Source organism: Carcharodon carcharias, chromosome 1, assembly GCF_017639515.1.
Source record: "Carcharodon carcharias isolate sCarCar2 chromosome 1, sCarCar2.pri, whole genome shotgun sequence".
Lineage (NCBI taxonomy): Eukaryota > Metazoa > Chordata > Chondrichthyes > Lamniformes > Lamnidae > Carcharodon > Carcharodon carcharias.
Genome location: NC_054467.1, coordinates 22,748,375 through 22,763,861, shown reverse-complemented (window position 1 = coordinate 22,763,861; position 15,487 = coordinate 22,748,375). Strand labels below are relative to the sequence as shown.

The window sequence follows — 15,487 nt, the reverse complement described above, 5'->3', positions numbered from 1 at the left end:
AAAGACAGTGATGTGCCACAATAACAACAGGAAATTCTGGAAATACACTGCAGGTCAATCAATCAGCAACCTTCAGAGAAGAGACAGGTTCTTGATATTTTGGGTGCATACACTTCATTAGAACCAAAGACATGTTGAAAATGACTTTTCAATCAATTTCTCATAATGATTGATGTGTGGGAACCGTGTTTGTCCCAATGAGGTCTGTATCTTATAGCTCATCGTATACTTCTCCAATTTGCAGTTGAAAGTGGTTATCCAATGCTCTTCAGGGAAGATTGCAAGTGCATGTGCTGAAGGCTAGAGATGGTGTTCAGCATTGAATGCATCAAAAAGAAAAGTTGGTGTTAGACATGAAGGGAAACAAAGTGACATGCTCAGGCAGTTACACCAGCTCAATATTATTGTTTGAAGTTTGAAGTGCAGATTTGGAGGGGAAGGATACTAACCTGTGAGCTGCAAGATCTGTGAACTAAGTTCTGTTACTGCTTCATCATGCATCACCTGGCCTCCAATGATAAACTCCAAGCGTCCCTCATCCAGCAACTTGTGCACCTGAAATTAACACTCAGTAAAAACTGTAAACTTCTAGCCAGAATAAAAAGCATTTGCACAATATCAAAATGACTTAAAACAACTCACATTGGAATGCAATTGCTGGGATGTGAAGGCATGAGAGAGGGTGCAGAAAAGATTCATGAGAATGGTTTCAGGGATGAGGAGCTTCAGTTACATGGATAGATTGGAGAAGCTGGGGCTGTCCTCCTTGGCAAGAGAAAATTAAGAGGAGACTTGAAAGTGATGTTCAAAATCATGAGGAGTTTGGTCAAAGTAGGGAGAAGCTGTTCCCATTAGCGGAAGGGTTGAGAACCGGAGGGCACTGATTTAAGGTGAATGTCAAAACCTTCAGAGGCGACCAGAGGAAAAGCTTTTTTTACGCAGCTAGCGTTTAGGATGTGGAATGCACTCCTTGAGAGTATGGTGGAGGCAGGTTCAATTCTGTCTTTCAGAAGGAAATTGGATAATCAACTGAAGAGAAAAGAATTCCAACTTTACAGAGAAAATGAGAGCTGGCACAGGCATGGCAGGCCAAATGGCCTCCTTCTGTGCTGTAACCATTCTATGAAAATCAGCTCATGAATTGCCTCGCAACTTCACTTTAGTATATATGCTGTAAAACTTCTCCAATCGAATGCCATCAACCAATCCCTAGCTTTCAGTGAAACTGATGGACATTTAGAAGCTTCCTAGGCTACATGTGCATTCTCGGGTGATGCAAGGTCAAGATTAGTGTGTTATATATTGTCATTTCTCTTTTTATTTAAACGTCAGCAATAGGGATTCTTTTGTAAAAGTATTCAAGGAACAATGACCTGTTCGTAATTAGGTACAGACAGATTTTGTGCAGGATATCTTTAGATTTTTGTTAGCGATTGCCACCTTATTATTCTCTTTGGGCACAGAATTGGAATGATTGCTTTTCTTTCTGCTGCTTATCACTAATTTCATGCAATATATTTTTCTTCCTTCATTCTGTACTTCTCTACCTTCGCAACACGAAACGGGAAACATTTAAATGGCGGCTAAATGAAATAATTTTATTGAAGAATTGAAGAATGGGCTTTACAATGGCTCAGTGAATTAATGCATTGAATTGCTAAACCACAGTAATCAGGAAAGTCCCAGAGTTAATCCTCAGTCTGCCCAGTGAGCTCATTTTCACCAAGGCAAAGACGAGGGCACTAAAATCAACTTCACACCCGCATGATTATAGAGCAAGATTGTTGCAATGGTGTTGATTACAGAACGTATCTAGTAAGGAAGCCTTCGTAGTGTTCTGTATGTTAACAAAAAGTCTTTATTAACTAGTTGTAACGATATACAAATATAAAGGGTGCAGGCAAGGAGCTACACCCATGTCTAGATCTTGACATGTTTCTGCTCAACGCCACACTGACCCTGGCTCTGGTTCCTGTGCCTTCTTACATCATTGTGCGAATGCTACTGCATTCAGTCCCATATTAACCTCAGGCAGGATTTTGCCCTGGTTGGGCAGGCTCGATGAAGGCGGGTCAGGAAGCCAACCACTGCCCGCGATTGGGGCTGGATTAAGGCCCGACTAGTGCAAAACATGAGCAGCAGCACCCAGCGCTGCCTATGCGGGGTTTAGGGGGTGTTTGGGGGGGGGGGGGGCAAGCGGGGCAAGTGTGAAATTTGCACATGCGAGTGTGCGCTTGACAATCTCCTCCAGGCACAGAGCTGCCTCAGGGCGATGAAGAGTTTTCAAAAAAAAAATAATAAAGATGTGAAAAGTGTTATAAAACATGTCACCTCATTTGACTCTGTCTCTGTCACACGATTAGGGACATGTTATAATGAAATTTAAAAACTTTATTTCATTTTTATTTGATGTTGGAAACTTCATTCCGCCCGTGGATTAAGCTTCCAAAAAAAGTGCAAAGGCCGCTTGGCCTTTTCGCCTACCCGCTAACCCTAAGGTTGGACGAGCAGCAAAAAAATTTGTTTCAATTACCTTGTTAATGGCCTCGACAGACCTTTTAATTGTCGGCGGGCATGCTGCCAATTCCCACACTCGCCCAATAACCGAAATATCAAGTGATTGCACATTGACGCTTGCCCAACATCAACACGTCTCATTTTACGCTCGAGTGGGCACACCCACCCACCGAGGTAAAAATTCTGCCCCTTGTATTTACCAGACCCTGATACGACAATGATAAAAATCAATAAGCCAGGGAGCAAGATCAGTGCAGTTGCTGGGAGGTGAAGGCAGGATCAGTCTGAGCCAGATCTCTCAGCACAATTAAATCATACACCAACATGTCTTGTCAAGGCATTTGCTCAAACAAAGGTCACATGAGCAAATATCTGACCAAAAAGTCAACAACTTTAATTGATAAAAAGAAACTCAAATAGTGAAGATATGGAGGAAATTTCAAACCCGCCCAACTGGCAGGAGAGTGTCATGGGGTGATAATTTTTTTTTTAGATCTTGAACTCGAGCCCAACTCTTGAGTCAGTTATTTAAATACATTAATCAGGCTGCATCCATCCAAATTTCGCAGCCATTCAAATTTAATGACTGCCAGACGGGTTTCCCAGAGCTCAGGAAACCCAGTGACGAAGGGAGGCAGGAAAACACTGGATCCAGTGGGGAAGTAGCTTTCTTTCCATTACCTGAGACAGGAATGTTCTTCCTCCCTCTCCACCAAGCCAACTTGCTTTGCTGCCAATGATTGCCCTGCTTATCACTAATCTTGCACCAGCAAATTCCACCCCTCCCACACCCCCCAAACCCCCCGCCCGCCCACCCATTCCCAGCCTCGATCATTCCTACTCTCTCTCTCACTGCCTCAGTGCAATGCAGAGGAACTGCAGCACTGCCAGAGGTGCTGTCTTTTGGACATCATATTCAACCAAGGCCTGCTTGCTTAGATTAACTCAGGAGATCTTGTGGTGCTATTTAAGTAACAGCAGGGAGTTCTACAAGTGTCTTGGTTAATACTATTCCCTCAAAAAGAACTTGTCTGGCTATCATTCATTGGCTGCTTATGGGACCTTATTGTGAGCAAATTGGTCACATTTGCTGGTAAACTAATATTGACAACACTGCAAAAGTAGTCTATCATTTGTAAAGCTCTTTGAGGCACCCTGGACACTTAATAAGGTTTTTATTTCAGTAGCCATTCTGTGCATAGCAAGATCACACAAATAGCAGTGAATTATTTGATTAGCTGGTCTGATTTTTTTTTTTGAAATGACACTGGTTGAGGGTAAGTACTGGCCCAGACACTGGGAAGATGGGAAGCAGTCCCCTTCTCATCTTCAAATAGTGCCCTGGGATCCTTTACTGCGATATCAGGGGGAAGATGCGGCCTGGGTGCCATTTCAAAAAAAGACAAAAGCATTTTTAAGATATTTGCGTGGGTGGGCCAATTAAGACCCACCCAGCGTGACGCACACCCAGAAGCACTTAGCGCTACCTGTGCAGGCGAGGAGAGTGGGGAGAGTCAGGTCCTGCGCTCTTTCATGCATGCACGTGAAAGAGAGCAGAAATCTCCCTGAGGCATGGAGCTTCCTCAGGGAGATTACTTTGATTATGAAAAGTTGAATAAAAGTATTAAAAATTCAGACATGTCCCCTCATGGGACAGTGTCACATGAGCTAGGACATGTCAATGAATCTTAATAAAAATTTTTACTAAACTTATAAACCCTTCACGAAACCTCATCCCGCCCTTGGATGAGGTTCCATAAAAAATGTGAAGGCCGCCTGGGCTCTTCGTCTGCCCCCCGCCCCCCCCGCCAACCTTAAGGTTGGACAGGCAGCCCAGATAAGTACCTCAATTAGTTTAATAATGGCCTTAATAAGCCTTTGACAGTTCGCGGGTGCACAGCCGACTCCACTGCATGCCCGCCGAACTGAGGATCAGAATGATGCGCAGTGACATCGGGACGCACGCCTGACATCACCGGGTGTCATTTTGCGCGTCGGCGAATGGGGCCCGACCCTGCGCGCCGACCAGAAGATTCAGGCCAGGAAATTCTCTGCCATAAACCATTATCCAGAGTTGATAAATTGTTTTAAAAGGGAATTAGACGGCCGTTTAAATAAAGAGAAATATTAAAAGATATGGGCAGCGTGCAGGGGAATGAGGTTCAGCGAGATAGTTCAAGTGAAGTCATAGAATCTTACTGCGCACAAGTAGGCCATTCGAGCCATCATGCTGGCACTAGTTTTTTGAAAGAGCTTTCCAATTAGTCCCACTCCCCTCAACTTGCCACATTGCGCTGCAATTTTCTCCTCTTCAAATAATTACCAAATTCCCTTTTGAAGGTTACCACTGAGTCTGTTTCCACCACATAACAAGAAAAATGACCTGTTTTTGTGTTGTAAGGTTCAATGATAAGTCCACTGAAAAAAATCCAAATATCTCCCATTACCTGGTCTTTCTGTGTGTCAGTGGCCACCTTGTCCCACCAGAGTCGAAAGAACTCCTGCTCTACCACAATAAACTTGTGCTGTTTCCCCTTTACCAGTTCTTCCACGACGGTCGTATAAACATTGGCAGCATATGCATGCATGCTCTCCTGTTAAGGGATAACAAACTAGATTAGTACACAGCACAAAGTACGACCAGTGACACCGACAACCTTCCTGTGCCATTAGTAACACCTTTCCAGCAGCACAAGCAACATCAAGTAATTCAGCACAAACCAGGGATTGAACCACAGTCCACCCTGTATGATTCAATGACAGTTCGGCAGGCACGCAGTAATGTCAGGATGCACGTCCAACGTCACCACGCATCATCTTATGCCTCGGCGAGCGGGTCCTGTCACCGCTTGCCAAGCCAAAGATTCTGCCCCAGGGGATAATGAGGGCTTGTAAAAAAGGCAGTCCGTTAATCATGGGTGACCTTAATCTTCAGGTAGATTGGGAAAATCAAACTGGCAGAGGTAGATATAAGCGACAATTCATAGAGTGTATTTGAGACAATGTCTTAGAACAATATGTTGTGAATCCAACCAGGGATCAGGCTTTTTTGGAGCTGATAATGTGTAATGAGGCAGGTGTAATAAATGATCTCAGAGTAAAAGATCCACGAGGAAACAGTGACCATAACATGGTAGAATTTAGCATTCACTTTCGGAGTGAGAAACTTGGGTCGGAAACAACGGTGCTAAACTGAAATAAGTGTAATTACAATAGAATGAGGGCAGAGTTGGCTGGAGTGGACTGGGAAAGGAGTTTCACAGAAAAGTTGATGAACAATGGCAGCATTTAAGAAAATAGTTCATGACTCTCACCAAAGATATATCCCAATGAGAAAGAAGGATTAAGGAAAGGGATAAACCAACCATGGTTAACCAAGGAAGTTAAGGACAGTATCAACTTGAAAGAAAAAAAATGTAAAACGTGGCAAAAATTAGTGGTAAGCCAGACGATTGGGAAAGTTTTAAAAACCAATAAAATATGACTGAAAAGAATAAGGAGGGAGAAAATAAACTTTGAGCATAAACTAGCAAGCAATATACAAATGGACAGTAAGAGCTTTTTTAAATATATAAAAAGGAAGAGGGAGGCCAAAGTGAACATAGGCCTCTTAGAGAACAAGGCTGGGGAAATAATAATGGGGAACCAGGAAATGGCAGAGGAGTTGAATAAATACTTTGCTTCAGTCTTCATGGTAGAAGATACCAGTAGTGTTCCAAAAATACTAGATAATCAGGGGCAAAAGGGCGAGAGGAAATAAATACAATAACTATCACAAGAGAAAAAGTACTAGGGAAACTAATGGGGTTAAAGGCCGAAAAGTCCCCTGGACCTGATGGGTTGCATCCTAGGCATTTAAAGGAAGCAGCTACAGAGATAGTGGATGCACTAGTAGTAATCTTCCAAGAATCCTTAGATTCTGGAAAAGTCCCAGAGGACTGGAGAACACCCTTATTCAAAAAGGGAGGGAGACAAAAAACAGTTAACTATAGGCCAGTTAACTTAACATGTCATTGGGAAAATTTTAGAGGCTATTATAAAGGATGTAATAGCAGAGCATTTAGAAATACATAATCTAATCAAGCTGAGTCAGCATGGCTTCATGAAGGGGAAATCATGCCTAACAAATTTATTAGAATTCTTTAAGGAGGTAACAAGCAGGATAGATAAAGGGGAACCAGTGGAAGTCATATATTTGGATTTCCAAAAGGCGTTCAATAAGGTACCACACATAAAGCTACTTAAGATAAGAGCCCATGGTGTTGGGGGTAGTCTATTAGCATGGATAGAGGATTGGCTAACTCATAGAAGACAGAGAATTGGGATAAGGGGTCATTTTCAGAATGGCAACCTGTAACTAGTGCAGTGCCACAGGGATCAGTGCTGGGGCCTCAATTATTTACAATATGTATGAATGACTTAGATGGAGGAAGTGAATGTACTATTACCAAGTTTGCAGCTGACACAAAAATAAGTGGGAAAGCAAGTGGTGAGGATGACACAAGGAGTCTACAGAGGGATATGGACAGATTAAGTGGGTGGGCAAAAACTTAGCAGATGGAATATAATGTGGCAAAATGTGAGGTTATGCACTTTGGCAGGAAGAATAGAGGAGCTGAATATTATTTAAATGGACAAAGAGTGCAGAAAGCTGCAGCACAGAACAATATGGGAGTCCTTAAAGCTAATTTACAAGTTCAATAGGTAATAGGAAAGGCAAATGGAATGTTGGCCTTTATTTCAAAGGGAATGGAGTATAAAAATAGGGAAGTCTTGCTAAAACTATATAAGCCACTAGTTAGACCACATCTAGAATACTGTGAACAACTCTGGTCCCCTTATCCAAGGAAAGATATACTGGCATTAGAGGCAGCACAGAGAAGATTCACTAGGTTGATCCCAGGGATGGAGGGATTTTCTTATGAGGAGAGGTTGAGTAGGTTGGGCCTGTACTCATTGGAGTTTAGAAGAATGAGAGGTGAACTTATTGAAACATATAAGAATCTTAGGGGGCTTGACAGGGTAGATGCTGAGATGTTGTTTCCCCTTCTGGGAGAGTCTAGGACCAGAGGGCATAATCTCAGAGTAAGGGAATAAACCAACCGTGGTTAACCAAAGAAGTTAAGGACATTATCAACTTGAAAGAAAAAAAACGTAAAATGTGGCAAAAATTAGTGGTAAGCCGGATCATTGGGAAAGTTTTAAAAACCAATAAAAGATGACCAAAAAGAATGAGGGAGAAAATAAACTTTGAGCATAAACTAGCAAGTAATATACAAATGGACATTTAAAACAGAGATGAGGAGGAATTTCTTTTCTCAGAGGGTAGTGACTGGAATTCTTTACCATAGAGGGCTGTGGAGGCTGGGTCATTAATTATATTCAAGGCTGAGATAGATAGATTTCTAATCAGTAAGGAAATCAAGGGTTATGGGGACAAGGCAGGAAAGTGCAGCTGAGGATTATCAGATCAGCTATGATCTCATTGAATGGCGGAGCAGACTCAATGGGCCGAATGGCCTACTTCTGCTCCGAAGTTTTATGGTCTTATACTATCATCATGTGAACTTCAATGAAAAGAAGATCGGTGGGCAGTGATAAATCAGCTGATTATTTACTAAGAGCCTGTTCCGCCCTCCACCTTTGAACCCCTAGGATCAGCCATGGTGTCCACAATAAATACAATTAATGACATTTGAAAGATGAGTTAATAATAATCCAAAATTGGGAAAGGAATCGGGTGCTGGTACATACTAATGTAGGGACTAACATAAATAAATGCCAAATGATGGAGCTGCCTGGCCCAGGTGCATTCCCAATGCAAAACGGCGAAACTGTTTTGTGTGGATAATGATTTAATAATCATAAATAAAATGGAATAAGTGCAACAAGAATTGGTGAAGTTGATAGTCGTTCTAATTTCAAAAATGGATACAGCATCTTTCATGTCAAGTCTGGTCACATCACCTGCAGGATTCTGGTCAAACTCATTATATTTGTCTGCAATCTTGGAAGACAGAATAAACCAAGAATTGACATTGAAAAATATATTTTTTAACCTTGCGAATTTTACCCCCGGAATGAATGCTAGAAAATGGAATATTTCCTAAGTAGGCACACAAGTGTCAGCATCAGGCTCACCAAGATTAGTCACAGCATTAAGGCATGCAGAGAAAGTTCTCTCTACTCAGGTTAGAGCATAAATAGAAATAGATGCAGAAAAAATTAAAAGCAGAAAGCCCAGTATATAAAAAATGAAAGAAAATGCAAATTGGACTTAAAGTCACTGCTCAATATGACTACACATTTTTATAGGTTTTAGAGATGTTAGGTCAGTAACTTTATCTTAAAGAGCTATTAATAATTATAATATAAACATTTTGCCCAAATGCATTACCTGTAAATGGTATAATTTTGAAAATCATAAATGTTATGTTTTTAAAGACTTCACAGACAGCAGGATGTTCAGCTGACTGTGTATCCACTTCAAGGGTATAGGGTTGAATCATTATCTCTTATTACTCCATTCCTTCCTTTAAAAGGATATTTCAATGGATTTGACTTACTTTAAGTCCGCATGATGAAATAGAATAAAAAATGTGAACCATGAAAATATGTCACAGAAGAATGAAAGGCAACCTGATAGACATCCTTAAAATTATGAATGGATTTGATAAGTCAGATACGCAGAAGATGTTTCCATTTGAATGAGAATCCAAAGCTAGGGGCCACAAATAAATCCAATAAGGAACAAATGAGAAACATTTTTACCCAAAGAGTGGTAAAAATGAGGAACATGGAGTGGTTGAAACAAATAGCATAGAGATATCGAAGGGAAAGCTAGATAAGTACAGAAGTGAGTAAGAAATAGAAGGTTTTGCCAATGGGGTTAGATGAAATAAGATGAGAGGAGGCTTGTGTGCAGCATAAACACTGGCATACACCTTTTGTGCCACATAGTTTGTTTCTATGCTTACCTTATGTAATATTCATTAAAGATGAAATAAAAAACTTAATTTTAATGGAGCAACATGTAGCAATACTCACCTTTAGCTTTTCAGACTGTTACACTCAATACAGTTCCAACACCTGACAGTAAATGACTCATACCTTGGGCTGCAATTTCCTCGGAGTGGCAATCAGAGTCAGGTTGCCACTCCATGCAGTTACTTACGCTAAATATCAAGAGTAGAGGAGCTGAATATTATTTAGATGGAGAAAGGTTGCAGAAAGCTGCAGCACAGAGTGACTTGGGGGTCCTCGTGCATGAATCAGAAAAAGCTAGTGTATAAGTTCAGCAGGTAATAGGGAAGATAAATGGAATGTTGGCCTTTATTTCAAAGGGAATGGAGTATAAAAATAGGGAAGTCTTGCTTAAACTATACAAGACACTAGTTAGACCAAACCTAGAATAGTGTGAACAGTTTTGGTTCACTTATCTAAAGAAAGATATACTGGCATTGGAGGCAGTCCAGAGAACGTTCACTAGGTTGATCCCAAGTATGGAGGGATTTTCTTATGAGGAGAGGTTTAGTAGGTTGGGCCTGTACTCATTGGAATTTAGAAGAATGAGATTGAAATATATAAAATTCTTAGGGGGCTTGACAGGGTAGATGCTGAGAGGTTGTTTCCCCTTGTGGGAGAGTCAAGGAGCAGATGGCATAATCTCAGAGTAAGGGGGTGCCCATTTAAGACAGAGATGAGGAGGAATTTCTTCTCTCAGAGGGTAGTGAATCTGTGGAATTCTTTACTGCAGAGGGTTGTGGAGGCTGGGTCAGTAAGTATCTTCAAGGCTGAGATAGACAGATTTTTAATTGGTAAGGGAATGAAAGTTTATGGGGAAAAGGCAGGAAAGTAAATTTGAGGATTATCAGATCAGCTATGATCTCATTGAATGGTGGAGCAGACTCAATGGGCCAAATGGCCTGCTTCTGCTCCTATGTCTTATGGTCTTCCATGCATGTCTCGCCTGATCTTCCAACTCAGAAGATCCAGGCAACACAGCTGTCCTTGAGGCCCAGCATAGCAGTCCAGCAGAGTCGGATTAAAGAAGGACACGCCCCCTTTTTTACGGCACTAGCTGCCGTAAACCAGGTAAGTTACAGGTCCGATTGAAATTGACAGGCCAGGGAAAAGGTAAGTGCCTAAAGTAAGTGGATTGGATTTGGGAGTTGGGGATGGGATCAGAAGTTGTGGGGGGGTGGAATTGGAGGTTGGGGTGGGGGGATCAGAGGTTAGCAGGAAATCAAACATCAGGGGAGTGGAGTGAGTTGGGGTAAGGGGGTGGTCACACCTCGTGGGGGGAGGTGGTGATGGTGAGGTGTGTTGGGTCAGACCAGCAGGTGGGGAGGGGGGATTCGGATCAGGTGGGGCGGGTGTCAGGTCCCCTTTTTCTCGGTAACTATTTGGGTAACACAGCAGGAACCATCCGAAGTTTGCGATTTAAATCACAGTTTCCGATGTTTCCCAGCACAGAGCAATTGTATGAGTGGCTGTTGTATTACTAAAATTCATTTGTACTTCAACAGCAACTTATATTTGTATTTTTCTTTAGTGTATAACATATTTAATGTAGTAAAATGTCTCAAAATGCTTCACAGGAGCATTATATCACAAAATATGACACCAAGCTACATAAAGGGATGGATAGTCAGATGACCAAAAGCTTGGCAAAAGACATCGGTTTTAAGGAGTGTCTTAAAGAAGGGAAGCCAGGTCAAGAGGCAGAGAGGTATAGGGAGAGTATTCCTGAGCTTGGGGCCTAAGCAACCGAAGGCACCTCCACCAATAGTGGAGAAATTAAAATCAGGGGTGCTGAAGGAGGTTAGAATTAGGGGAGTGTAAATATTTCAAAGGATTTTGGGACTGCAGGAGACTACAGAGGTAAGGAGAGACAAAGCCATGGAGGAATATGAAAACAAGGATGAGAAATTTAAGATAAAGATGTTGCCTGACCAGGAGCCAAGGTAGGTCAGCGAACACAGGGGCAATAGGTGAATGGGACTTATTGCAAGTTAGCTCATGAGCCGCAGAGATTTGGATAGACTTCAAGTTTACCAAGGGTAGAAGTGATTACTGATTTGAGACAGACTCCCCATACATACAAATATGAACTTCTGGAAAACTTGCATTTGGGAATCAGGATTCTGGAGCTGTGCTCCCAAAACAAAATATACCTGCAGTTTCGGTATCCAAAATGCAGGCAAGTCCATTTTCATGTGTTCATAAGAATGAATGAAATAGGAGCAGGAGTAGATCTTACACCCCATTGAGCCTGTTCTGCCTTTCAATATGATCATGGCTGATCTTGTGCTTCAACTCCACTTTCCTGTCTGCTCCCCCACTTCGGCTATAAATCGGTCTATCTCAGCCTTAAACATATTCAATGATGGAACATCTACAACCCTCTGGACACAGAATTCCAAAGATTTACAACGCTCTTATGAGAAATCTCTCATCACAGTCCTATGTGATCAGCCTAATCCTGAGACTGTGTCCCTTGTATTCGAGATTCCCCAGCCAGGTGAAACAACCTCTCAGTATCTACCATGTCAAGCCCTTTCAGAGTCTTCTTTGTTTCATTGAGACCACCTCTCATTCTTCTGAATCCCAGAGAATATAGACCAAATTTACTTAGTTTCTCAACCCTTTAATCCCAGGAACCAATCTATTGAACCTTCACTGTACCACTGTAATGACACAGCAGTTTGGAAAAGCTGAGAGTTATTTAAAAATCCCAGAGGGAAACTTGAACAACTGTCTTAAGCTATATTTTTAAGTGGTATGTTTGAGATGCAATTTTGAATTCAGGAATAAGACCAATAGTTCTCGAAAGATTTTTATATTAAACTAAATGGAACATTTATTAAGTTACAACACTTTAAACACATTCACATGGATCCAAATTACTATCATAACTTTAAACACATTCCCAAACTAATCTCCATTAAGGGAACAGCAACCCATAGACTTTCAGCAGTCACCAGGCAAAGCATTTTCACCTTACAAATTCAAAGTAAGGTTCCTTTCTCTTTGGTTCCTTTGCAGACACAGTGGTAGGTAGGCTTACAGCCTTTGATCTTACATTGATTCTGCCCTGCATACACAAAAACTACTGTCTATTATACCCAGCGCATCTCATTGAATGTAAATTCTCATTGTATCACCAGCCCCTTTGAACTCCACCTCTTCTAACAATAAAACCCCTTTCATAGTACCAATTTTACTAGTAATATAAACATTGCTTGGTTTCTGCTAGCTAGATGCCAGATTTCACTCCCCTTCCTGAAAGTTCTATTCAACAAAATGCAAATACCCTCTACCTCTCTTACATCTCAAAACTAGTACACATCAAAGACTTTAATCCAAACTGGTTTTAATCCAATTAAGACACACCCACAGACTAAACTTCTATTTAAAAAAATAATTTCCAGTAATATTATAGACATTAATAGCTTCATGTCAACCACCTCCAATGCAATTACCTCCTCCCTACTGAGACCAAAACTACACATAGTACTCCAGGTGTGATTGCATTAAAGTCCTATAAGACTTAATTACTCATGTACTCCAATCCTCTTGCTCCAATAGTTGGTTTTAAAAATCTCCAATGTAGTGTATCCTCTAAGTGCAGACCAAAGGAAAGCAAAATGTGTCACTGAAAATTTTAGCCAATAAAGGTGGAAATTGAGTAGCCTGCTCCACCCATAAGCTTGACACCAAATAGGAAGCTAACCTTAATTCTACATAAAGCTGAAAGATGATCCACTGTCTATTTGATTTCCTGACTCACCACTGTCTGGCCATCAAATTATTAGATCTGGAAGTCTGCACATTCGCTGCCATTTGCTATCTGCAGCATAACTGGTGTTTTCAGCAGCATTTTGCAGTCTACAGTTATTGATCAGGACAATGATTACCAGTGCAGCTTCAGAGTCTAATATACATTGTAGCATCATTTATAAAACTTGCAAGTTAGTATGCTTTTAAAAAAACAATAAAAGTAAATTTATAGCATCAAACATCATCTGAATTTGAAATACATGAACTAAATATCCTGAAGCAATTTAAGTTTTTGAACCAGACTGTGGACATAGTGTTAAGCTGTCCACTTGCCATATCTTATTTGAATATGGGGTTTAGTCAAGTTTAGTTGGCATATGTAAAAAACCACTGAATCACACAACACGCTGTCACAAGGTGTCAGCTGTGGTTCTGGGTTCCAGTCCCACTCAGGGATTTGAGCACACGAATCAAAGCCCACTCTCCAGTGCAGTACTGAGTGGGTGCTATTGCTAAGAGTCAACCACATTGCTGTGAGTCTGGAATCATATATGAAGGATGGCAGCTTTCTTTCTCTAAAGGACATTAATATTAGTGAACTAGATGGGCCTTTAGAACAATCAATAATAGTTTTGTGGTCACTATTAATTATTCCAGGTTTATTAACTGAAATTTAAATTCCACCAATGCCATGGTGGGATTTGAATCCATGTCCCCACAGCATTAAACTCGGCCTCTGGATTAGGAGCCCAGTGACGCTAACACTATACCACCTTCTCCCCACAGCTGTTAAACCAATGCCTCTGTCTACCAAGATGGATTTCAAAGATCTCAGGCATTATTTTGAAGAAGAGCAGGGTATCTCTGCTGCCCTGGCCAACATGTACCCCTCCATCAACATCACAAAAGCAGATTATCAGGTCATTATTGTATCACTGTTTGGGGAAATTTACAGCGAGCATATTTGGCTCCGCATTCCTACAGCGACTGCAATTCATATAAGCACTTAGAAACATCTGCTGGACGTAAACAGCGTGATAAATTCAAGTCTTTTTTTCGTGTGACAAGATTCAACAAGACCCAGTTCCACATTCATGAGCTGGGATATGTATCAAGTGTTGATTCAGAACCGTAACTATTACAAGGAAGGAGATAAATGTGAGACCAAAAGCTGTAGTATTTTATCGGGATTCCTTTCTCGTTCTGTAAGAGGCTGTGCAACTGGCAGCAGCTGCCGGACAGAGACAGGGAGGCAATGCACGAATCCGAACCCCAGTGCTGCCTAGCCATACCTCAACGGTGTAAACCCAGCCGACGTCCATATGGCTGTGAGCAATGACAAATGCCTGGATGCCATCCTGTTTGCCTGAGCTCCCGCTGAGCTGCACCCTTACCCCGAGAACGTTGAGACACAGGAACGTTCCGAATATGGCTACAGTAACAACTTGTGGAACGCCTTTCATAGTCGCAACTTTCCTTCCGCCTTTCTGGGCGAAGGCAACAATCAAATACGGAAAGAGTCCGAGCCCAATTGCACGGTACAAAAGGTTGACCATTATCTATTCAGAATAATTATTAACGGCCAAAACCGAGGATGTCCCCTTTAAAGGGGTTGCCACAAAACGGATTACCTGACAATGGGTTTCCGTTTAATCCAGTTTGGCGCGCCTATATTACCCATTAAAAAAAATCTATGTACGGTTCCAAATACCTAATTCGAAACATGTGTGTTGTTGACAAATGTCTAACATTCCCTGATGCTGTCAGTTCAAAGTGACGGATGTTGGAGCAATGTACAGAATGTCCAATTGACACACGTCTTGAACGCAGTCTGAAAAAGCCACAATAGAATATACATTCATATTTCATTTGAATATTTTATTTAAAATGTCAACGCTAAATTAAAAAAAAAACAAGTGGATCTCCACAGGAAACGGCCTCAGGGTGTATAAGTGCAGTATAGCTGAGTGATGTGTGTAGCTTTTGGAGGTTATGTTACTGCATTTAGAGACATGACAGAATGGTAACGGCCACATAAGGAATAGATCTCATACATTGCAAACCTATTGAGGCCAGCTCTCATGATAAATGAATGGTAAATCAGAGAATATGAGCTATTTTTCATCAATCTCTGATTGGTTACCTCATAGAAGAAGACCATTCAGTCTATCATGTCTGTGCTGGCTCT

General features: G+C 41.4%; 1 protein-coding gene across 5 annotated transcripts in view; it reads right to left on the bottom strand.

Moving 5' to 3' along the window:
• man2b2 (mannosidase, alpha, class 2B, member 2) overlaps positions 1-15,017 on the bottom strand; it is a 74,677-nt gene extending 59,660 nt beyond the window's left edge. For 4 of the 5 annotated variants that reach the window (XR_005942664.1, XM_041184948.1, XM_041184927.1 and 1 more), the window contains exons 1-3: positions 14,592-14,791; positions 4,965-5,111; positions 450-555 (exon numbers count right to left, since the gene is read on the bottom strand). Coding sequence is in view for 4 of the 5 variants with exons in the window: in XM_041184948.1 (XP_041040882.1) it covers positions 450-555; positions 4,965-5,111; positions 14,592-14,762 (424 nt within the window). In the remaining variant the exon portion in view is untranslated. Of the gene's footprint in view, positions 1-449; positions 556-4,964; positions 5,112-14,591; positions 14,792-14,930 lie in introns of those variants that run through there. The other variant, XM_041184955.1, reaches the window with a different exon arrangement.
• Between the last annotated feature and the right edge of the window lie 470 nt (positions 15,018-15,487).